At 46.2% G+C, this 24492-nt stretch overlaps 2 protein-coding genes across 4 annotated transcripts; one reads left to right on the top strand and one right to left on the bottom strand.

Moving 5' to 3' along the window:
• Positions 1-15952: 15952 nt before the first annotated feature.
• LOC123081047 (vacuolar fusion protein MON1 homolog) lies at positions 15953-21802 on the top strand. Of its 3 annotated transcripts, none has more exons than XM_044504012.1 (15): positions 15953-16465; positions 16838-16917; positions 17027-17098; positions 17199-17238; positions 17396-17497; positions 17613-17734; positions 17827-17959; positions 19107-19198; positions 19275-19356; positions 19558-19622; positions 19739-20026; positions 20105-20196; positions 21155-21219; positions 21320-21411; positions 21507-21802. In XM_044504012.1, the coding sequence occupies exons 1-15, from the start codon at positions 16055-16057 to the stop codon at positions 21535-21537; spliced, it is 1767 nt and encodes a 588-aa protein (XP_044359947.1). In that variant the 5' UTR covers positions 15953-16054; the 3' UTR covers positions 21538-21802. The 3 variants fall into 3 exon arrangements, with proteins under 3 accessions (XP_044359947.1, XP_044359950.1, XP_044359948.1); XM_044504013.1 differs by having other exon boundaries at positions 15954-16465; positions 21320-21426; XM_044504015.1 differs by having other exon boundaries at positions 21320-21802.
• Positions 21590-23238, bottom strand: LOC123081048 (uncharacterized). The gene is made up of 2 exons (XM_044504016.1): positions 22752-23238; positions 21590-22487 (listed from the first exon to the last, which is right to left on the bottom strand). The coding sequence occupies exons 1-2, from the start codon at positions 22884-22886 to the stop codon at positions 21888-21890; spliced, it is 735 nt and encodes a 244-aa protein (XP_044359951.1). The 5' UTR covers positions 22887-23238; the 3' UTR covers positions 21590-21887.
• Positions 23239-24492: the final 1254 nt, after the last annotated feature.

The following is a 24492-nucleotide window of genomic DNA, read 5'->3' as shown; positions in this document are numbered from 1 at the left end:
AACACGCTTTCATAAAGCAATCTTTCTTAGCACGCATCCTAGCCGTTCTTTCTTTGCACACATCAATGCAAATTCTCACAGCTTTGAGAGACTCATTGATATCATGCTTAGGAGGAATAGATCTAAGTTTTACAGAATCAACATCAAGAGAAATTCTATCAACGTTCCTAGCCAATTCATCAACTTTAAGCAATTTCTCTTCAAGCAAAGCATTGAAATTCTTTTGCGAATTCATAAACTCTTTAACACTAGTCTCTAATTCATAGGGCTTCTTATTAAAATTTCCATAAGAATTGTTGTAGGAATTACCATAATTATTAGAGGAGCTGCTAGGATAAGGCCTAGGATTAAAGTTTCCTCTATACGTGTTGTTACCAAAATTATTCCTACCAACAAAATTCACATCCATAGATTCATTATTATTCTCAATCAAAGTAGACAAAGGCATATCATTAGGATCAAAAGAAACACTCTTACTAGCAAATAATTTCATAAGTTCATCCATCTTTCCACTCAAAACATTAATTTGTTCTATCGCATGCACTTTTTTATTAGTAGATCTTTCAGTGTGCCATTGAGAATAATTAACCATAATATTATCTAGGAGTTTAGTAGCTTCTCCTAAAGTGATTTCCATAAAAGTGCCTCCCGCGGCCGAATCTAAAAGATTTCTAGAAGCAAAATTCAATCCGGCATAAAAATTTTGTATAATCATCCACAAATTCAAACCATGCGTGGGGCAATTACGTATCATTAACTTCATCCTCTCCCAAGCTTGTGCAACATGGTCATGATCAAGTTGCTTAAAATTCATAATATCGTTTCTAAGAGAGATAATCTTAGCGGGAGGAAAATACTTAGAGATAAAAGCATCTTTGCACTTATTCCAAGAATCAATACTATTTTTAGGCAATGACGAAAACCAAGCTTTAGCACGATCTCTAAGCGAAAAAGGAAATAGCTTCAATTTAACAATATCATTATCCACATCTTTCTTCTTTTGCATATCACACAAATCAACGAAGCTATTTAGATGAGTAGCGGCATCTTCACTAGGAAGCCGACGAATTGATCTTTCATGACAAGATTCAACAAAGCAGCATTGATTTCACAAGATTCAGTATCGGTAAGAGGAGCAATCGGAGTGCTAAGGAAATCATTATTGTTGGTATTGGTAAAGTCACATAATTTGGTATTATCTTGAGCCATCGTGACAAACAAGCAATCCAACACACGAGCAAACAAAAGGCAAGCGAAAAAGAGGCGGACGCAAAAGAGAGGGCGAATAAAACGGCAAGGGTGAAGTGGGGGAGAGGAAAACGAGAGGCAAATGGCGAATAATGTAATGCGGGAGATAAGGGTTTGTGATGGGTACTTGGTATGTTGACTTTTGCGTAGACCTCCCCGGCAACGGCGCCAGAAATCCTTCTTGCTACCTCTTGAGCACTGCGTTGGTTTTCCCTTGAAGAGGAAAGGGTGATGCAGCAAAGTAGCGTAAGTATTTCCCTCAGTTTTTGAGAACCAAGGTATTAATCCAGTAGGAGGCTACGCGTGAGTCCCTCGCACCTACACAAACAAATAAATCCTCGCAACCAACGTGATAAGGGGTTGTCAATCCCTACACGGTCACTTACGAGAGTGAGATCTGATAGATATGATAGGATAATATTTTTGGTATTTTTATGATAAAGAAGCAAAGTAAAATAAAAGCAACGGAAATAACTAAGTGTTGGAAGATTAATATGATGGAAAATAGACCCGGGGGCCATAGGTTTCACTAGTGGCTTCTCTCAAGAGCATAAGTATTTTACGATGGGTGAACAAATTACTGTCGAGCAATTGACAGAATTGAGCATAGTTATGAGAATATCTAGGTATGATCATGTATATAGGCATCACGTCTGAGACAAGTAGACCGACTCCTGCCTGCATCTACTACTATTACTCCACACATCGACCGCTATCCAGCATGCATCTAGAGTATTAAGTTCATAAGAACAGAGTAACGCTTTAAGCAAGATGACATGATGTAGAGGGATAAATTCATGCAATATGATTAAAAACAACAACTTGTTATCCTCGATGGCAACAATACTATACGTGCCTTGCTGCCCCTACTGTCACTGGGAAAGGACACCGCAAGATTGAACCCAAAGCTAAGCACTTCTCCCATTGCAAGAAAGATCAATCTAGTAGGCCAAACCAAACTGATAATTCGAACAGACTTGCAAAGATAACCAATCATACATAAAAGAATTCAGAAGATTCAAATAGTGTTCATAGATAAACTTGATCATAAACCCACAATTCATCGGTCTCAACAAACACACCGCAAAAGAAGATTACATCGAATAGATCTCCACGAGAGAGGGGGAGAACATTGTATTGAGATCCAAAAAGAGAGAGGAAGCCATCTAGCTAATAACTATGGACCCAAAGGTCTGAGGTAAACTACTCACACTTCATCGGAGAGGCTATGGTGTTGATGTAGAAGCCCTCCGTGATCGATGCCCCCTCCGGCGGAGCTCCGGAACAGGCCTGAAGATGGGATCTCGTGGGTAAAGAATGTTGCGGCGGTGGAATTAGGTTTTTGGCTCCGTATCTGATCGTTTGGGGGTACGTAGGTATATATAGGAGGAAGGAGTACGTCGGTGGAGCAACGTGGGGCCCACGAGGGTGGAGGGCGCGCCCAGGGGGGTAGGCGCGCCCCTACCTCGTGGCTTCCTGGTGGCTTTCTTGACGTAGGGTCCAAGTCCTCTCGATCATGTTCGTTCCGAAAATCACGTTCCCGAAGGTTTCATTCCGTTTGGACTCCGTTTGATATTCTTTTTCTGCGAAACTCTAAAATAGGCAAAAAAAAACAGCAATTCTGGGCTGGGCCTCCGGTTAATAGGTTAGTCCCAAAAATAATTTAAAAGTGAATAATAAAGCCCAATAATTTCCAAAACAGAAGATAATATAGCATGGAGCAATCAAAAATTATAGATACGTTGGAGACGTATCACGTAGCCACAAGGACACCGGCGAACCGAAGATGCTGGAAGGGACGCAGCAAATTGTTGGCCGGGGCCGAGACCGCGCCAGTGGGGACGTCGGCAGACCATGGACACTCGAGAACGCAGGTCCGTGGACGCCCGGACCGGAGCAGTGCCGACCGAGAACCACTATGAAACTTCAGCTGCCTGCCAAAGGACGCCGTGACCACACATACGCAAGTCGTTGCCGCAGCTTGGAGGAGATGCCGTCAGGGACGGAGGGTGGCTCGCACCGAGGCGGGACCAAGCCCCGGCCTGCCCGGCCACCTCACCCAAGGGCCTCACCCACCCCAATCAGCAGCAGCAAGAGTTGCGCCCACGGAAGACAGGAGGCGGACGGGGGTAGGTCACTGCGAGCAAGGCCGCGCCACCGCGCCCAAGCAGCAGGAGGGGGCCGCAACAGCTGGACGGGAGGGAGAGCCCGTGGCACGCCAGATCTGAACTGTGGCCATGGGAGGAAGGGGGCTCCAGCGTGACATGGTGGTGGGGGTGCAGGGCTCTGGCGCGAGGTGGTGGGAGGCGGGGAGACCGCCATGACCATCCTCAAGCCCGGCGCGGCCATGCCGGCCGGCCCTCTGGCGGTGGCGTTGCAGGGAGGCGGCGGCGAAGCGGGGGTCCGGTGTAGGAAAGGGGTGGGGGGAAACAAAATCGCCCTGCCGCCGCCATCCCTGGGCGTGGCCAGGCTTCGCCGGCCGGCCCTCCGGCGGCGGCGTTGCAGGGAGGCGGCGGATTATTTGCATATGTTTGAATTCTTGTTGAAGCCTCCTTCACTTGAGGCCTACAATAATGTTACAGCAGTACATGATGAGATTTCTTTGCCATATTCACTAACCCTGCCACTAAAAGTTCGGTTAAGTTTTGAGTGGATGAAGTGTTTGAAGATCGAGGAGGTCTCGATGTGAGGAGAAGGAGGAGAGGCAAGAGCTCAAGCTTGGGGATGCCCAAGGCACCCCAAGTAAATATTCAAGGAGACTCAGGCGTCTAAGCTTGGGGATGCCCCTGAAGGCATCCCATCTTTCTTCAACAAGTATCGGTATGTTTTCGGATTCGTTTCATTCATGTGATATGTGCAAATCTTGGAGCGTCTTTTGCATTTAGTTTTCACTTTTCTTTTATGCACCATGCTGGTATGAGATAGTCCTTGGTTGATTTATAGAATGCTCATTGCACTTCACTTATATCTTTTGAGTATGGCTTTATAGAATGCTTCATGTGCTTCACTTATATCATTTGAAGTTTGGATTGCCTGTTTCTCTTCACGTAGAAAACCGCCATTTGTAGAATGCTCTTTTGCTTCACTTATATTTGTTAGAGCGTGGGCATATCTTTTGTAGAAAGAATTAAACTCTCTCTTGCTTTACTTATATCTATTTAGAGAGATGACAGGAATTGGTCATTCACATGGTTAGTCATATAATCCTACATAAAACGTGTAGACTGAATATGATATGTTTGATTCCTTGCAATAGTTTTGCGATATAAAGATGGTGATATTAGAGTCATGCTAGTGAGTAATTGTGGATTAGTAGAAATACTTGTGTTGAGGTTTGTGATCCCGAAGCATGCGTGTATGGTGAACCGTTATGTGATGAAGTCGGAGCATGATTATTTTTTTGATTGCCATCCTTTGTGTTGAGGTCGGGATCGCGCGATGGTTAACTCCTACCAACCCTTCCCCTAGGGGCATGCGTGTAGTACTTTGTTTCAATAGCTTCTAGACTTTTGCAATAAGTATGTGAGTTCTTTATGACTAATGTTGAGTCCATGGATTATACGGACTCTCACCCTTCCACCATTACTAGCCTCTCTAGTACCGCGCAACTTTCGCCGGTGCATTACACCCACGATATACCTTCCCCAAAACAGCCACCATACCTACCTATTATGGCATTTCCATAGCCATTCCGAGATATATTGCCATGCAACTTCCATCATCATCATATACATGACTTGAGCGTTCATTGTCATATTGCTTTGCATGATCGTAAGATAGCTAGCATGATATTTTCATGGCTTGTCCATTTTTTGATATCTTTGCTATGCTAGATCATTGCACATCCTGGTACACTGCCAGAGGCATTCATAGAGTCATCATGTATTAGTTTTATTGAGTTGTAATATTAAGTTGTAAGTAAATAAAGTGTGATGATCATCATTATTAGAGCATTGTCCCATGTGAGGAAAGGATGATTTATGATTTTTTTGAAATATTTATGATTTTTGGGAAGAAGAACCAACGCGAGATGATGCCCGAGGGGGCCACGAGGCAGGGGGCGCGCCCCAGGGGGGCAGGCGCGCCCCTGACCCTCGTGGACACCTCGAAAAGTGGTTGGAGCCCTTCTTTCGCCGCAAGAAAGCTAATATCCGGATAGAGATCGTGTTCAAAATTCAGCCCAATCGGAGTTACGGATCTTCGGGAATATAAGAAACGGTGAAAGGCTAGAATCTGGAACGCAGAAACAGAGAGAGACAGAGAGACAGATCCAATCTCGGAGGGGCTCTTGCCCCTCCCACGCCATGGAGACCAAGGACCAGAGGTAGAACCCTTCTCCCACCTAGGGAGAAGGCCAAGGAAGAAGGAGCAGGAGGGGGGCTCTCTCCCCCTTGCTTCCGGTGGCGCCGGAACGCCGCCGGGGCCATCATCGTCACCGCAATCTTCACCAACATCTTCATCACCTTCCCCCATCTATCTACAGCGGTCCACTCTCCCGCAACCCGCTGTACCCTCTACTTGAACATGGTGCTTTGTGCTTCATATTATTATCCAATGATGTGTTGCCATCCTATGATGTCTGAGTAGATTTTCGTTGTCCTATCGGTAATTGGTGAATTACTATGATTGGTTTAATTTGCTTGTGGTTATGTTGCTGTCCTTTGGTGCCCATCATATGAGCACGCGTGTGGATCACACCATAGGGTTAGTTGTATGACGATAGGACTATGTATTGGAGGGCAAGAGTGACAGAAGCTTCAACCTAGCATAGAAATTGATGCATACGGGATTGAAGGGGGACCAATATATCTTAATGCTATGGTTGGGTTTTACCTTAATGAACGTTAGTAGTTGCGGATGCTTGCTAATAGTTCCAATCATAAGTGCATGGAATTCCAAGTCAGGGATGACATGCTAGCAGTGGCCTCTCCCACATAAAACTTGAAGGAAATATGCCCTAGAGGCAATAATAAAGTTATTATTTATTTCCTTATATCATGATAAATGTTTATTATTCATGCTAGAATTGTATTAACCGGAAACATAATACTTGTGTGAGTACATAGACAAACAGAGTGTCACTAGTATGCCTCTACTTGACTAGCTCATTGATCAAAGATGGTTATGTTTCCTAGCCATAGACATGGGTTGTCATTTGATTAACGGGATCACATCATTAGGAGAATGATGTGATTGACTTGACCCATTCCGTTAGCTTAGTACTCGATCGTTTAGTATGTTGCTATTGCTTTCTTCATGACTTATACATGTTCCTATGACTATGAGATTATGCAACTCCCGTTTACCGGAGGAACACTTTGTGTGCTACCAAACGTCACAACGTAACTGGGTGATTATAAAGGTGCTCTACAGGTGTCTCCGAAGGTACTTGTTGGGTTGGCGTATTTCGAGATTAGGATTTGTCACTCCGATTGTCGGAGAGGTATCTCTGGGCCCACTCGGTAATGCACATCACTTAAGCCTTGCAAGCATTGCAACTAATGAGTTAGTTGCGGGATGATGTATTACGGAACGAGTAAAGAGACTTGCCGGTAACGAGATTGAACTAGGTATTGAGATACCGACGATCGAATCTCGGGCAAGTAACATACCGATGACAAAGGGAACAACGTATGTTGTTATGCGGTCTGACCGATAAAGATCTTCGTAGAATATGTGGGAGCCAATATGAGCATCCAGGTTCCGCTATTGGTTATTGACCGGAGACGTGTCTCGGTCATGTCTACATAGTTCTCGAACCCGTAGGGTTCGCACGCTTAACGTTTCGATGACAGTTATATTATGAGTTTATATGTTTTGATGTACCGAAGATTGTTCGGAGTCCCGGATGTGATCACGGACATGACGAGGAGTCTCGAAATGGTCGAGACATGAAGATTGATATATTGGAAGCCTATATTTGGATATCGGAAGTGTTCCGGGTGAAATCGGGATTTTACCGGAGTACCGGAGGGGTTACCGGAACCCCCCGGGGGTTAATGGGCCATAGTAGGCCCTTGTGGAGAAGAGGAGAGGCGGCCAGGGCAGGGCCGCACGCCCCTCCCCCCCTAGTCCGAATAGGACAATGAGAGGGGGGCAGCGCCCCCCCCCTTTCCTTCTTCTCCTCCACCTCTTTCCCCCTCTTCTCCTAATCCAACAAGAAAAAGGGAGGGGAGTAGGACTCCTCCTGGCGCGCCCCCTCCTGGCCGGCCGCACCTCCCCCTTGCTCCTTTATATACGAGGGCAGGGGGCACCCTAGGGACATAACAATTGATCGTTTGATCTTTTAGCCGTGTGCGGTGCCCCCCTCCACCATAGTCCACCTCAATAATACTGTAGCGGTGCTTAGGCGAAGCCCTGCGTCGGTAGAACATCATCATCGTCACCACGTCGTCGTGCTGACAAAACTCTCCCTCAACACTCGGCTGGATCGGAGTTCGAGGGACGTCATCGGGCTGAACGTGTGCTGAACTCGGAGGTGCCGTGCGTTCGGTACTTGATCGGTCGGATCGTGAAGACGTACGACTACATCAACCGCGTTGTGCTAACGCTTCCGCTTTCGGTCTACGAGGGTACGTGGACAACACTCTCCCCTCTCGTTGCTATGCATCACCATGATCTTGCGTGTGCGTAGGAATTTTTTTGAAATTACTACGTTCCCCAACAGTGGCATCCGAGCCAGGTTTTATGCGTAGATGTCATATGCACGAGTAGAACACAAGTGAGTTGTGGGCGATATAAGTCATACTGCTTACCAGCATGTCATACTTTGGTTCGGCGGTATTGTTGGATGAAGCGGCCCGGACCGACATTACGCGTACGCTTACGCGAGACTGGTTCTACCGACGTGCTTTGCACACAGGTGGCTGGCGGGTGTCAGTTTCTCCAACTTTAGTTGAACCGAGTGTGGCTACGCCCGGTCCTTGCGAAGGTTAAAACAACACCAACTTGACAAACTATCGTTGTGGTTTTGATGCGTAGGTAAGAACGGTTCTTGCTAAGCCCGTAGCAGCCACGTAAAACTTGCAACAACAAAGTAGAGGACGTCTAACTTGTTTTTGCAGGGCATGTTGTGATGTGATATGGTCAAGACATGATGCTAAATTTTATTGTATGAGATGATCATGTTTTGTAACCGAGTTATCGGCAACTGGCAGGAGCCATATGGTTGTCGCTTTATTGTATGCAATGCAATCGCCCTGTAATGCTTTACTTTATCACTAAGCGGTAGCGATAGTCGTAGAAGCATAAGATTGGCGAGACGACAACGATGCTACGATGGAGATCAAGGTGTCGCGCCGGTGACGATGGTGATCATGACGGTGCTTCGGAGATGGAGATCACAAGCACAAGATGATGATGGCCATATCATATCACTTATATTGATTGCATGTGATGTTTATCTTTTATGCATCTTATCTTGCTTTGATTGACGGTAGCATTATAAGATGATCTCTCACTAAATTTCAAGATAAAAGTGTTCTCCCTGAGTATGCACCGTTGCCAAAGTTCGTCGTGCCCAGACACCACGTGATGATCGGGTGTGATAAGCTCTACGTCCATCTACAACGGGTGCAAGCCAGTTTTGCACACGCGGAATACTCAGGTTAAACTTGACGAGCCTAGCATATGCAGATATGGCCTCGGAACACTGAGACCGAAAGGTCGAGCGTGAATCATATAGTAGATATGATCAACATAGTGATGTTCACCATTGAAAGCTAATCCATTTCACGTGATGATCGGTTATGGTTTAGTTGATTTGGATCACGTGATCACTTAGAGGATTAGAGGGATGTCTATCTAAGTGGGAGTTCTTAAGTAATATGATTAATTGAACTTAAATTTATCATGAACTTAGTACCTGATAGTATCTTGCTTGTCTATGTTGAATGTAGATAGATGGCCCGTGCTGTTGTTCCGTTAAATTTTAATGTGTTCCTTGAGAAAGCAAAGTTGAAAGATGATGGTAGCAATTACACGGACTGGGTCTGTAACTTGAGGATTATCCTCATTGCTGCTCAGAAAAGTTACGTCTTGGAAGCACCGCGAGGTGTACCACCTGCGCCAGCGACTGCAGACATTGTGAATGCCTGGCAGTCACGTGTTGATGACTACTCGATAGTTCAGTGTGCCATGCTTTACGGCTTAGCACCGGGACTTCAACGACGTTTTGAACGTCATGGAGCATATGAGATGTTCGAGGAATTGAAGTTAATATTTCAAAAGAATGCCCGGATTGAGAGATATGAATTGTCCAATAAGTTCTACAGCTGCAAGATGGAGGAGAATAGTTCTGTCAGTGAGCATATACTCAAGATGTCTGGGTACTGCAATCACTTGATTCAACTGGGAGTTAATCTTCCGGATGATAGCGTCATTGACAGAATTCTTCAATCACTGCCACCAAGCTACAAGAGCTTCGTGATGAACTATAACATGCAAGGGATGGATAAGACGATTCCCGAGCTCTTCGCAATGCTAAAGGCTGCGGAGGTAGAAATCAAGAAGGAGCATCAAGTGTTGATGGTCAATAAGACCACCAGTTTCAAGAAAAAGGGCAAAGGGAAGAAGAAGGGGAACTTCAAGAAGAACAGCAAGCAAGTTGCTGCTCAGAGAAGAAACCCAAGTCTGGACCTAAGCCTGAGACTGAGTGCTTCTACTGCAAGCAGACTGGTCACTGGAAGCGGAACTGCCCCAAGTATTTGGCGGATAAGAAGGATGGCAAGGTGAACAAAGGTATATGTGATATACATGTTATTGATGTGTACCTTACCAGAGCTCGCAGTAGCACCTGGGTATTTGATACTGGTTCTGTTGCTAATATTTGCAACTCAAAACAGGGACTACGGATTAAGCGAACACTGGCTAAGGACGAGGTGACGATGCGCGTGGGAAACGGTTCCAAAGTCGATGTGATCGCCGTCGGCACGCTACCTCTACATCTACCTTCGGGATTAGTATTAGACCTAAATAATTGTTATTTGGTGCCAGCGTTGAGCATGAACATTATATCTGGATCTTGTTTGATGCGAGACGGTTATTCATTTAAATCAGAGAATAATGGTTGTTCTATTTATATGAGTAATATCTTTTATGGTCATGCACCCTTGAAGAGTGGTCTATTTTTGATGAATCTCGATAGTAGTGATACACATATTCATAATGTTGAAGCCAAAAGATGCAGAGTTGATAATGATAGTGCAACTTATTTGTGGCACTGCCGTTTAGGTCATATCGGTATAAAGCGCATGAAGAAACTCCATACTGATGGACTTTTGGAACCACTTGATTATGAATCACTTGGTACTTGCGAACCGTGCCTCATGGGCAAGATGACTAAAACGCCGTTCTCCGGTACTATGGAGAGAGCAACAGATTTGTTGGAAATCATACATACAGATGTATGTGGTCCGATGAATGTTGAGGCTCGTGGCGGATATCGTTATTTTCTCACCTTCACAGATGATTTAAGCAGATATGGGTATATCTACTTAATGAAACATAAGTCTGAAACATTTGAAAAGTTCAAAGAATTTCAGAGTGAAGTTGAAAATCATCGTAACAAGAAAATAAAGTTTCTACGATCTGATCGTGGAGGAGAATATTTGAGTTACGAGTTTGGTCTACATTTGAAACAATGCGGAATAGTTTCGCAACTCACGCCACCCGGAACACCACAGCGTAATGGTGTGTCCGAACGTCGTAATCGTACTTTACTAGATATGGTGCGATCTATGATGTCTCTTACTGATTTACCGCTATCGTTTTGGGGTTATGCTTTAGAGACGGCTGCATTCACGTTAAATAGGGCACCATCGAAATCCGTTGAGACGACGCCTTATGAACTGTGGTTTGGCAAGAAACCAAAGTTGTCGTTTCTTAAAGTTTGGGGCTGCGATGCTTATGTGAAAAAGCTTCAACCTGATAAGCTCGAACCCAAATCGGAGAAATGTGTCTTCATAGGATACCCAAAGGAGACTGTTGGGTACACCTTCTATCACAGATCCGAAGGCAAGACATTCGTTGCTAAGAATGGATCCTTTCTAGAGAAGGAGTTTCTCTCGAAAGAAGTGAGTGGGAGGAAAGTAGAACTTGATGAGGTAACTGTACCTGCTCCCTTATTGGAAAGTAGTTCATCACAGAAATCTGTTCCTGTGACGCCTACACCAATTAGTGAGGAAGTTAATGATGATGATCATGGAACTTCAGATCAAGTTGTTACTGAACCTCGTAGGTCAACCAGAGTAAGATCCGCACCAGAGTGGTACGGTAATCCTGTTCTGGAGGTTATGTTACTAGACCATGACGAACCTACGAACTATGAAGAAGCGATGGTGAGCCCAGATTCCGCAAAATGGCTTGAGGCCATGAAATCTGAGATGGGATCCATGTATGAGAACAAAGTGTGGACTTTGGTTGACTTGGCCGATGATCGGCAAGCAATTTAGAATAAATGGATCTTCAAGAAGAAGACTGACGCTGACGGTAATGTTACTGTCTATAAAGCTCGACTTGTTGCAAAAGGTTTTCGACAAGTTCAAGGGATTGACTACGATGAGACCTTCTCACCCGTAGCGATGCTTAAGTCTGTCCGAATCATGTTAGCAATTGCCGCATTTTATGATTATGAAATTTGGCAAATGGATGTCAAAACTGCATTCCTGAATGGATTTCTGGAAGAAGAGTTGTATATGATGCAACCGGAAGGTTTTGTCGATCCAAAGGGAGCTAACAAAGTGTGCAAGCTCCAGCGATCCATTTATGGACTGGTGCAAGCCTCTCGGAGTTGGAATAAACGCTTTGATAGTGTGATCAAAGCATTTGGTTTTGTACAGACTTTTGGAGAAGCCTGTATTTACAAGAAAGTGAGTGGGAGCTCTGTAGCATTTCTGATATTATATGTGGATGACATATTGCTGATTGGAAATGATATAGAATTTCTGGATAGCATAAAGGGATACTTGAATAAGAGTTTTTCAATGAAAGACCTCGGTGAAGCTGCTTATATATTGGGCATCAAGATCTATAGAGATAGATCAAGACGCTTAATTGGACTTTCACAAAGCACATACCTTGACAAAGTTTTGAAGAAGTTCAAAATGGATCAAGCAAAGAAAGGGTTCTTGCCTGTGTTACAAGGTGTGAAGTTGAGTAAGACTCAATGCCCGACCACTGCAGAAGATAGAGAGAAAATGAAAGATGTTCCCTATGCTTCAGCCATAGGCTCTATCATGTATGCAATGCTGTGTACCAGACCTGATGTGTGCCTTGCTATAAGTCTAGCAGGGAGGTACCAAAGTAATCCAGGAGTGGATCACTGGACAGCGGTCAAGAACATCCTGAAATACCTGAAAAGGACTAAGGATATGTTTCTCGTTTATGGAGGTGACAAAGAGCTCATCGTAAATGGTTACGTTGATGCAAGCTTTGACACTGATCCGGACGATTCTAAATCGCAAACCGGATACGTGTTTACATTGAACGGTGGAGCTGTCAGTTGGTGCAGTTCTAAACAAAGCGTCGTGGCGGGATCTACGTGTGAAGCGGAGTACATAGCTGCTTCGGAAGCAGCAAATGAAGGAGTCTGGATGAAGGAGTTCATATCCGATCTAGGTGTCATACCTAGTGCATCGGGTCCAATGAAAATCTTTTGTGACAATACTGGTGCAATTGCCTTGGCGAAGGAATCCAGATTTCACAAGAGAACCAAGCACATCAAGAGACGCTTCAATTCCATCCGGGATTTAGTCCAGGTGGGAGACATAGAAATTTGCAAGATACATACGGATCTGAATGTTGCAGACCCGTTGACTAAGCCTCTTCCACGAGCAAAACATGATCAGCACCAAGGCTCCATGGGTGTTAGAATCATTACTGTGTAATCTAGATTATTGACTCTAGTGCAAGTGGGAGACTGAAGGAAATATGCCCTAGAGGCAATAATAAAGTTATTATTTATTTCCTTATATCATGATAAATGTTTATTATTCATGCTAGAATTGTATTAACCGGAAACATAATACTTGTGTGAATACATAGACAAACAGAGTGTCACTAGTATGCCTCTACTTGACTAGCTCGTTGATCAAAGATGGTTATGTTTCCTAGCCATTGACATGGGTTGTCATTTGATTAACGGGATCACATCATTAGGAGAATGATGTGATTGACTTGACCCATTCCGTTAGCTTAGCACTCGATCGTTTAGTATGTTGCTATTGCTTTCTTCATGACTTATACATGTTCCTATGACTATGAGATTATGCAACTCCCGTTTACCGGAGGAACACTTTGTGTGCTACCAAACGTCACAACGTAACTGGGTGATTATAAAGGTGCTCTACAGGTGTCTCCGAAGGTACTTGTTGGGTTGGCGTATTTCGAGATTAGGATTTGTCACTCCGATTGTCGGAGAGGTATCTCTGGGCCCACTCGGTAATGCACATCACTTAAGCCTTGCAAGCATTGCAACTAATGAGTTAGTTGCGGGATGATGTATTACGGAACGAGTAAAGAGACTTGCCGGTAACGAGATTGAACTAGGTATTGAGATACCGACGATCGAATCTCGGGCAAGTAACATACCGATGACAAAGGGAACAACGTATGTTGTTATGCGGTCTGACCGATAAAGATCTTCGTAGAATATGTGGGAGCCAATATGAGCATCCAGGTTCCGCTATTGGTTATTGACCGGAGACGTGTCTCGGTCATGTCTACATAGTTCTCGAACCCGTAGGGTCCGCACGCTTAACGTTTCGATGACAGTTATATTATGAGTTTATATGTTTTGATGTACCGAAGATTGTTCGGAGTCCCGGATGTGATCACGGACATGACGAGGAGTCTCGAAATGGTCGAGACATGAAGATTGATATATTGGAAGCCTATATTTGGATATCGGAAGTGTTCCGGGTGAAATCGGGATTTTACCGGAGTACCGGAGGGGTTACCGGAACCCCCCGGGGGTTAATGGGCCATAGTGGGCCTTAGTGGAGAAGAGGAGAGGCGGCCAGGGCAAGGGCCGCGCGCCCCTCCCCCTAGTCCGAATAGGACAAGGAGAGGGGGGCGGCGCCCCCCTTTCCTTCTTCTCCTCCACCTCTTTCCCCCTCTTCTCCTAATCCAACAAGGAAAAGGGAGGGAGTCCTACTCCCGGTGGGAGTAGGACTCCTCCTGGCGCGCCCCCTCCTGGCCGGCCGCACCTCCCCCCTTGCTCCTTTATATACGGGGCAGGGGGCACCCTAGGGACACAACAATTGATCGTTTGATCTTTTAGCCGTGTGCGGTGCCCCCCTCCACCATAGTCCACCTCGATAATACTGTAGCGGTGCTTAGACGAAGCCCTGCGTTGGTAGAACATCATCATCGTCACCACGCCGTCGTGCTGACGAAACTCTCCCTCAACACTCGGCTGGATCGGAGTTCGAGGGACGTCATCGGGCTGAACGTGTGCTGAACTCGGAGGTGCCGTGCGTTCGGTACTTGATCGGTCGGATCGTGAAGACGTACAAGTACATCAACCGCGTTGTGCTAACGCTTCCGCTTTCGGTCTACAAGGGTACGTGGACAACACTCTCCCCTCTCGTTGCTATGCATCACCATGATCTTGCGTGTGCGTAGGATTTTTTTTGAAATTACTACGTTCCCCAACAAAACTTGCTATCGGTCTAGTAAAGTAGTCAATTGCTTAGGAACAATTTCACAACTCCTACCACCACTTTTTCACACTCGCTATACTAACTTTATTGCTTCTTTATCTAAACAGCCCCTAGTTTTTATTTACGTGCTCTTTATATTCTTGCAAACCTATCCAACAACACCTACAAAGTATTTCTAGTTTCATACTTGTTTTAGGTAAAGCAAACGTTAAGCGTGCGTAGAGTTGTATCGGTGGTCGATAGAACTTGAGGGAATATTTGTTCTGCCTTTAGCTCCTCGTTGGGTTCGACACTCTTACTTATCGAAAGAGGCTACAATTGATCCCCTATACTTGTGGGTTATCACCGTGAGCACCCCAAGGACGCCGTCCAGCGCCGAAGACGCACTAGATCCGGGCAGAGATCCCTGGATCCGCCCCCCGGGCGCCGCCAGCCAGCACCACCGACCCGCCACTAGCCATCCACCGCCGGGAGCGAGTCGCCGCGGCGCCACCAGCCGCCTGCACCACCATTGTGCCCAGCGGCCATGGAGGCCCGGCGTCACCACGCCTGAAGCTGAAGGTAGCAGCGACCGAATCCCGACCGGCCAGATTCAGATCCGGGATGAGCCGAATAGGACGGAGCCGAGACCCCCGGCCGCCGCTGCCACAGGTAGCGCCACCGGACGGGGCCGCGCCACCACCACAGCCACCGCGCCGAGCAGCCGCCGAAAATTCGCTGATCCACGCCACCAAGCTTCAACCGACGAAGAGCGCCACGCCATGGCTAGGAGAGGGGGGGCGCGCCGAGGAGAGACCCACCCGGCAGCGGCCCTCGACGGCGGCGAGGAGGAGGGAAGGGACGGGGGGGGGGGGGGGAGGGCGGCCGGCGGCGGAGTTCTAGGGTTCCCCCGTGTTGCCTCAAGGAGGGACGCGGGGGTCAGGGGGTGTAGGCGCCGCAGGACCCACACACAAAAGATGAACTCTACAATTGGAAAGCAAATCTAGCCAAGAGAGATGAACTCAACAATTACTAACACAGTAAGCTCGTACCAAGCGGTCAGGTCAAACCGACCGGTCCGGTTAACCCGATGACCGGTGATAGATCGACCTCCTCCTCCTCCACCCCCCTCCCTCTCCCTCACTAGTCCCACTCCCTCCGCGGCCATGGATCCGGCCCCCGATCCGCCCGCCGCCGACGAGGCCCTGGCGGCGCTGTCCCTCCGCGGCGCCTACCTGCCCGCGGACTTCGCCGCCGGCGGCGGCGGCCACGAGATCGCCGACGAGGAGGACGAGGACGACGAGGGGTACGTGACGGCGGCGTCCAGGGGCGGGAGCAGCACGGCCGCGTCCCGGCGGAGGGAGGAGTTCGAGGGGCTCGAGGAGGAGGAGGAGGACGCCTACGGCGACGCCGGCCCGCCCAGCCCCAGCAGCAGCGGCTATGCCGGCGAGCGCGGCAGCAGCGTCGCCTCCAGCGCCGGCGCCGGCGGCGGCATCGAGGAGGCCGAGCCCGACCCCGCCCCGCCCCTCCCCCCCGGCGCCGAGGACTGGGCGCGCGGCAAGAAGCACGCCGACGAGGTCACCCCAGCACGCCCTCTTAATCTTACACTGCACGCTCTGTGTTCTTGTTTCTTGAGCTGCATGGATTATTCTCCCCTCAATTCATTCCTCATTTAGTAATTTCGATGCCGACCGCTGACATTATTATTAAGTAGCTTTAGCTTCAGTGATGATACATATCCATGCTCACTCATAAATGTTGTATGTACGGATCTAAAAACTACCAAACTTGCAGTACATAGTTTCCAAAATTTTCGTTTTCTGCTACCTTTTTGGTGTCCTGGGTGGCATTCAAGTCAAGTTTGCATGCACCGCAGTAGCTGCTACCGCTGGAGGTGTAGGTGTTTGTGTCGTCTCACCCCTGAATGTGTTCCATCCATGATGTTCCAGGACGATGGTTCAGCTTCATGGAGGAAGAGGAAGAAGCATTTCTTCATCTTGAGCAACTCCGGCAAGCCGATATACTCTAGGTAAAAACACTTAAGAAAGAGGAATTCATGATAGAGTTTATCAGGAATTGCTGCAATTTCTCAGGTAAAACCATAACATCACATTTCCTTCATCTTGTTCAACTTCTAGGTATGGGGATGAGCACAGGTTAGCTGGGTTTTCTGCTACACTGCAAGCGATCGTTTCTTTTGTGGAGAACAGGTATGCAATCCGCTTTTGGTCATTGCAATGATTAGTCTCCTTAACCCTTTCCTTTGGGCTGTACTGAAATTTACTTTGGTGTTTTTTCCTTTTTATCCAGTGGTGATCATATCAAATTTGTGAGAGCTGGAAAACATCAGGTCAGATGGCCTTCCTTGTCCAAATTTACTCTGTTCTTTTAATCTTACTTCAGGACAATGCACGCCGCCTGAACAATCAGACACCACTGACATGGGCATTTCACCGGAAAACCTTTTTTTTTTTGTATTCTAAGCTGATTTTACACTGTTCTTTCAGATAGTTTTCCTTGTCAAAGGTCCCATATATTTAGTTTGTATAAGTTGCACTGAAGAGACGTTTGAAGGATTGAGGGGCCAACTAGAGCTCATGTATGGTCAGGTGCTTCCACTGTTGCATCCATCTTAACACATTTGAATTTCTTGTATTTTTACTGTTATCATAATCATTATACAGTCTTGCACTGATTTCTCTGTCTGAAAACACAAATTTGCAGATGTTGCTTATTTTGACAAAGTCGGTCAACAGGTGCTTTGAGAAGAATCCCAAATTTGATATGGCACCACTTCTAGGTGGCACAGATGCGGTTTTCCTATCTCTTATACGTGCATTCAGCTGGTTAGCTTGTTTCCTTTTCCTTTCCACAGATCCCATCTTAATACATTTTGGACTTTAGTACTTAATTGAAATCATATTGAACCATTCTACAGGAATCCCGCTACATTTCTTCATGCATACACATGCCTTCCCCTTGCCCAAGCAACAAGACAGGCTGCTAGCGCAGTTTTGCAGGACATTGCTGATTCGGGAGTTCTGTTTGCACTGTTGATGTGTGATCACAAGGTTTGTCCGACTTACATTTTCATACTAACCCCATTTGATATTTTCATCTTACTGTACTGAAGTCATGCTTATTTGGTAAGATGTAACATTTTTCCTATTATAGTTACTTCTGAAAACTCTTTAGGTGCCACTTGAACTTTCTAGAGCTTCATATAACATGGGTATAAAACTTACTTTATCGTCAGTCTGTCAGTCAGTTATGTCTTTTACCATATCCAAAGTGGGATTCCACATTTCTGAGAACTTCTGTAGAAAGCTTCCCATTTGTGTTCTTTGGTATCACCGTATTAGAATCTTTGATCTTTTTGTAGAGTTAATGGCCTTTCTCGAATAGTCTACAGTTTTTTGTGCTCTGTAGCTTGCCAAAGGGTGCCAGTACCATTTAAATTGCTCCTTCTAGTGCTACTATTTGTTATGGTGGGCTTCTGGCATCCCATCACAAGGCACCAAACTTTATCCATATCAAACATTGCACTTGTGGTTGCTAGTGTTTGGAGACATTTAACATATATCATTTATTTTCTTTAGTCCTCTGTTTGTCTTTGTGAGAGCTACATCGTTTGTTAATTTCAGGTTTGTCCAATTTCCTGCCCATTGTGCTACTTAGTTCATTGGACTCTTTAATCAAACTGTGCTGGAATCGTGCTTATGTGCTAAAATGTAACACATTTCTTATTATAGTTACTCCTCAATACATTTTAGATGCCACTTGACCTTTCTAAAGGTTCATAGAACAGTATCATAAATCTTACTTTATTGTCAGTCAATCAGTTATGTCTTTAACCATATCCAAGCTGATATGCCACATTTCTGAGAATTCTGTAGAAATATTGCCATTTTGTTCTTTGGTATCAGATGTTTTCGATCTCTTCAGTAGACTCAATGACTTCTGTGTTCTGTAGCTTGACAAACGGTACCAATACCAATATGGATTGCTCCTTGCTCATGCTCATGCTAATGTTAGTTATTATGTGCTTCTAGCCAATTGCGTCTGCCATCCCATCACGAGACACAGAACTTTGGCCATTGCCAAATATTACACTTATGATTGCAACTTCGCAAGTCTAAGGAGATGGATACATAAATCTTTTATTTTTTGTCCTCTGCATTCTTATTTCTGAGAGCTATGATCTTGGTTAATTTTCAGGTTATTAGTCTTGTGGGAGCACAAAAGGCAACTTTGCATCCTGATGATATATTACTACTTGCAAATTTCATATTGTCCTCCGAATCTTTTAGGTAATCATCACATGCTATCTGAAAATGAAAAACCTTGACCTGCAAACATCTTACAAGATTTGTCTGTTTAACGCAGGACTTCGGAGTCTTTTTCACCCATATGCTTGCCAAGATACAATCCTATGGCCTTCCTATACGCTTATGTTCATTTTTTTGATGTGAGTAAAATAGGTGCATCTGAATATGCATGTTCACTTAAGTGTGCCGGCAATATCCTCATTATGAGAATTATGATGCATGTCTTACGGCACAGATGGAAGCTTGTAGAAGTTTATATGCAGTGTTGATCAAATTTTATTTATTAGTTTAGGTTTGAGAAAGTCATTTTATTATATGAACTAATCTTTTCTCCATGGCAGGAAAATACTTACTTGACTCTTCTTACTCCGAGATCAGATGCCTTCTTTGATTTGAAAGATTCAAGGTGAGGTACACATTAAACTGTGCAAGACTTACTTAAAGTATCACAAGATAATGAGTGAATGTTGCCTAATATGTATTGGAACTGAGACAACTACTCTTTTTGTCAACGATGTCTAGGGCCCGCATTCAGGATGTTCTATTGAAATCAAATGTCCTTCTCGAAGTCCAAAGGTCTTTGCATGAGAATGTACTGCGTGTTGAAGATGTCCCCATTGATCCTACTTCTCAATCTACATCAGCTCCTGCACAGTCTTCTCAAGGCCTAAATTCTCAACCGTTGTCTTCTGATGAGGCAATTGGTGGACCAGCTGGACTTTGGCATTTTATATACAAAAGTGTCTATCTTGATCAGTACGTATCGTCTGAGTTTGCCTTGCCCATAAAAAATCCCAAGCAACAGAAGAGGTATTGAATATTGGTGATAGTACATTATTTACTTATGTATTAGTGAACCATCTTTGAGAGAAAACCTGATGTGTGCAGATTGTACAAGGCTTATCAAAAGGTTTATGCTTCCATGCATGATAAAGCAACTGGTCCGCACAAAACTCAATTCAGAAGAACTGAGGATTATGGTGAGTTACACAGGCGCTCCACAACTTACTACCTTGTATTTTATTAATTTTTGATTGGATTGTTGCTGTTGATTCCCCGAGTTATAATTCTTATTATATAATGTGTAGGTAGCAACTATAGAAATATGCAAATCGTTCTTAGTGTATTTTGCTGCTCTGAGAGCCAATTAGCCACTAATAATATGCCATTAGGATCTAGATATCATCGCTTCAAATCATTTTTCTGGAAACAAAGGGATGTATAAACTGAATTTGCAGAATAATAAAGACAGATTTGATCAAGCTCCACTTATGTCCATAACTCTGTGATATATGTTAGTGTCTGGGGGTATATTTGAACTAGAAACTATATAAGATTTTAGTTTGACTATGGTTGTACGTACCTGGACCCTGTTATAGGGACAAAAGTTATGGCCATTTGATGACATGTTCAAACTTCGAGAGAGATGAAACTATTACCTTTTATTCTAGTTGCTACATGATTGTAAAACTCACACAGATTTTTCTCATTCACATGACGCAATTGTGCGATCTCAACTTCTGCAAGCAAAGCTATTTAACGAAGTACTTTTCTGAAACCATGAGGGCATATAGTATGCAGGGAACTAATATCTTGTATCTTTTCTGTAAGACCAGTTTTTGAATGTTTACAAATACAGGCACATGTGCAGCATGCTGTTCTATTTTATGTTGAACTGGATGAACTGGAAACACTTCATTCAAACACCTAAAACCATTCAGTAGTACCATCCATTCTGCATTTCTGCTCACATAGACACGTACCCATTGGGATATGAGCTGCTAGCTGTTATGAGGCACCAGATATGTCTTTACTTGCTGCAGTTGTGGTTCTGTTTCATTGATGTCCTCAAATTTTACTAGCTCAAGTGTGATGCTATTTCCTGTTTACCTATGTGTGCCACAATTACTTTGTTACATAATTTCCCTTTTGTTGCAGTTATGTTGAGCTGGATAACCCAGGATTTTGAGCTGTATGCAGCCTTCAGTCCACTGGCCGACAAGGTTAGCATCTGCCACAAACAGTTCAGCAATACTATCAATCCATCATTTATCACTGTGTAATAACCTGATGGATCTTACTTTGAGCACACGTATTTTGCAGACCCAAGCGATCAAGATATGCAACAGAGTATGCCAGTGGATCAGGGATTTAGAGGACAGAGTGTTCATATACGGAGAAAGCACCATTGCCTGGTGATATTTTGTCTTGTATGTAAATTCATGTACCTTTTCTTTTGCCTCTTCCGTCGAATGTTTTCATGATTCATGTACTTATCATACCGACACAGGCAATACCATCACTGTTGGGGAGATGTATGAGGTTTGTCTCTGTAACATTCGCAAATGTGGCCTGTTTTATTCATGATGATCATTGTTCAAGACAAGTTCAAGCCAATAATTGGTCTTCCCTGTGCATCCCGTCGATGCGATCGGGTGCCATTTCTCATTTATGCGGCCTGTAACCTCCTAATTCCCCATGGAATCCAGATTACATCATCTATATGGGTTTCTTTTCTGTTCTTCTGTATGTTCAATCAATTCAGAAAAAGTTCAGTCTACAAAGATTACAGAACTTTTCATAGTAGCTGGCACCTTGCTTTCTGCCTGAGATAAGTCTGGAAATACATGAATTCCTAGTATCGTCGACGAGTAGAAAATGAGAAGAGCTGCTACCATGGCCCCCAACCCATGGGGGCACGAGAGCCTGAAGGCGCCGATATGACGGGGCTGGGGATCGGCTGCACAGGTGGCGGGTTGCGCCACTGCGGCACCGGCCCTGCCACCAGCAGGTTCTCCAGGAGAGGCCCTGCCTCCATCACCGCCTGCAGTAGCTGCCCCCGCTGCGGCAATGGCCTCTTGGCCGCCAGCTGCTCGAGCACCGCCTCGGTCCTGTCGTCGTCGATAGCAACTGGCGCGCTCCTGGTATCTATGGCGATGGCTGTAACGGTGGTGCCGGCCTCGAGCAAGGTGGGGGGGTTGGCGGCTGGTGGGGAGAAGGTTGGGACGCTCGCGCCCGAGTCGCTGCTGCTTGACGTCGTCGTTGCCGCCAGCTCGCGGGCCAGCTGCAGGTGCTGCCGGAGCTGCTCAAGGTGCTGCCGGAGCTGGTCAAGCTCCTCGGCCGTGAGGCGCACGAGCTCCAGCAGGGCCGCGATGCTCTGCTCCTTGCGGCGCACCTCCTCCTTGGCCGCCTCCAGCTCCGCCGTGGCCGCGGCCAGCCTCCGCCTCACCTCCTCCACGATCTGCATGGCACGCCACGGCGACGAGGAGCTCTGCATGCCACGCCACGGCGACAAAAAGATTAAGCGAAAGGAGCGGTAATGCACGATCTCACCCAATGGAAGATCATTCTCAAGATCCATGGAGGATCTCACCACAGTGTCAATCAATCAGCAACCTATGTACACGTCTGGATTCATCAGGGAAGGTAGTCGACAGCAGGGGCAGTTTCTCAGTCAAGACTTGAGAGAAAGCCAGGGAGGAAGATGTATTGGAGGAGAAGAAGGCGGAGAGAAGATTTAAGATGGCCGGCGAACCTCTTGGTCTGGGTAAGTAGAGTGGAGATCCGGCGGGAGCAGCGGCGTCGCCGGCCAGAGGGCGGCGAGGGACGACGCGTCCATGGCGATGGAGAAGTCGCCAAGCTCAAGCGGCAGCTCTTGGTCCATCGCCATTGATCAATCACTTGTCTCTGCTCTTGGATCTCTCCTCTCGTCTCCTCCCTTCCTTTAGGATGGCAAAAGAAGGAAGCCGTAGAGGTCGGTTGTGTATGAGAGAGAGAAGGGGATATGAAGGGAGGACAGATGGTGTACAGCCAGCGCCAGGAGTCAATGTGGTTTTGCTCCCTTCCATACTCGCCGGCCGTGTTTCCATTCCTGAATGGAAACATATGGAATGTGCCATCACGGCTGCCTATTATCACCTGTGTTCGGATGAGAACATGCATATTCCAAATTATTATTATTATTTTGCATGGTGAAAGTTAAAAAGGGAATGAGAAGATGCTGGTTGGCTGGCTGGGGATCCTAGCTTAGGGAGAAAGGACCGTCCTCGCCGTTTCTCTTTCCGTCTTCCCTTTTGCCCTTTTCTCCTTTGTGTCTCCTTCCTTGTCTCGTGTTGGGCCCTCCCACAAAGTGTCACCCCGTCCGGCCCCTTCATTTTTTCCATTTTGTGTACCGCTAAGAGCATCTACAGCCGGACTTTGCAAATTAGGCCCCTCAGACATCCGCGGACAGAGACCAGTAACGCCTCAAATTAGCCACTTTGCATCCGCTTCTCTCATATTTCATCCCCTACATCCATAAAAAGCATGCAAAAAAAATCCTACGTACTACCCTAGTTACTCTTCGTCGTCGGAGATGTCCACGACGACAATGCCGGGCGCCGGCTGGACGAGCGGGTAGGAGGGCCCCGTCCCACCCTCCTCCTGCTCGACCTCATCCATGTAGGCGAGCATCTCCACCTCCTTCGCGGCCTGCTGTGCCTCCATCTCCTGCCGGCGACGGCGTCTGGCCTCCGCAGCTGCCTCCAACCGGAGGGAATCGAGGATGTCCTGTTGCTTCGCCTGCAAGGGAGAGGGACGCGGCGGAGAGCTCTGTCCACCGCCGCGGCGGGTTACTCGCGTGGATCTACCGCCAGTCGCTTACGATGGCGGAGACAGACGCTCGGCGGCTCCATCGGAAGAATGCAAAGGCTCTTCGGCTAGCTATCGAGCAGTCCGAGCGCGAGGCCAGGTAGAAGGCGACGGAGGCGGCTCGGCTGGCGAAGCTCAAGCGCAAGTAGGACCGGGCCGTTCGGCGCCTCAAGGGCCTCATCATCGTCTCCTCCTTTGACGATGACAACGACGGCTCCTCATCCGACGACTCGGACGATCCTCCACCAGCCGCCGTCGGCTACAGCTGCGCAGACGACCAGAACGGGAAGGGGCCAGCCCGAAAGTGGTGAAGATCCGCTTTTTTTCAATTTAACTTCAAGTTTTAGATGTAGTTTCAAGTTGTCTGTCGTCTATGTGAACTTTGGTGGTCGTTTGAACATCCGATCTTTTGATGAAAGTATTGTGCTTGTCTGTGTCTGTTTGCTGATCTACGTTGTTTGATCGACGTTGTATGGTTTAGCATGTATATAGGGGATCGGATATAAAATATACGGATGTGGACGACGCTATTTGAAAAGTGTCCGGTCACTACTCGCGGACGCGTATGCTGGCGTTTGAGGGGTCACATTTGGCTGTAGATGCTCTAAGTAGCGAGAATTCTAGGACCAGGGAGAGTAGGACCGGAT

The sequence above is a fragment of the Triticum aestivum genome, chromosome 3D (assembly GCF_018294505.1).
Source record: "Triticum aestivum cultivar Chinese Spring chromosome 3D, IWGSC CS RefSeq v2.1, whole genome shotgun sequence".
Classification (NCBI taxonomy): domain Eukaryota; kingdom Viridiplantae; phylum Streptophyta; class Magnoliopsida; order Poales; family Poaceae; genus Triticum; species Triticum aestivum.
The sequence above is the reverse complement of the archived record's forward strand: the minus strand, read 5'-3'. Positions and strand labels throughout refer to the sequence as shown.

Bases quoted from the DNA above. Each gene is read 5' to 3' on its own strand.
- LOC123081048 (XM_044504016.1), bottom strand. From the start codon at position 22,886: ATGGCGATGGACCAAGAGCTGCCGCTTGAGCTTGGCGACTTCTCCATC. The intron at 22,488-22,751 runs GTTCGCCGGCCA...CGTGGCATGCAG, and splicing joins CTACTTACCCAGACCAAGAG to AGCTCCTCGTCGCCGTGGCG.
- LOC123081047 (XM_044504012.1), top strand. From the start codon at position 16,055: ATGGATCCGGCCCCCGATCCGCCCGCCGCCGACGAGGCCCTGGCGGCG. The intron at 17,960-19,106 runs GTTTGTCCGACT...GTTAATTTTCAG, and splicing joins TGTTGATGTGTGATCACAAG to GTTATTAGTCTTGTGGGAGC. The intron at 19,623-19,738 runs GTGAGGTACACA...AACGATGTCTAG, and splicing joins TTTGATTTGAAAGATTCAAG to GGCCCGCATTCAGGATGTTC.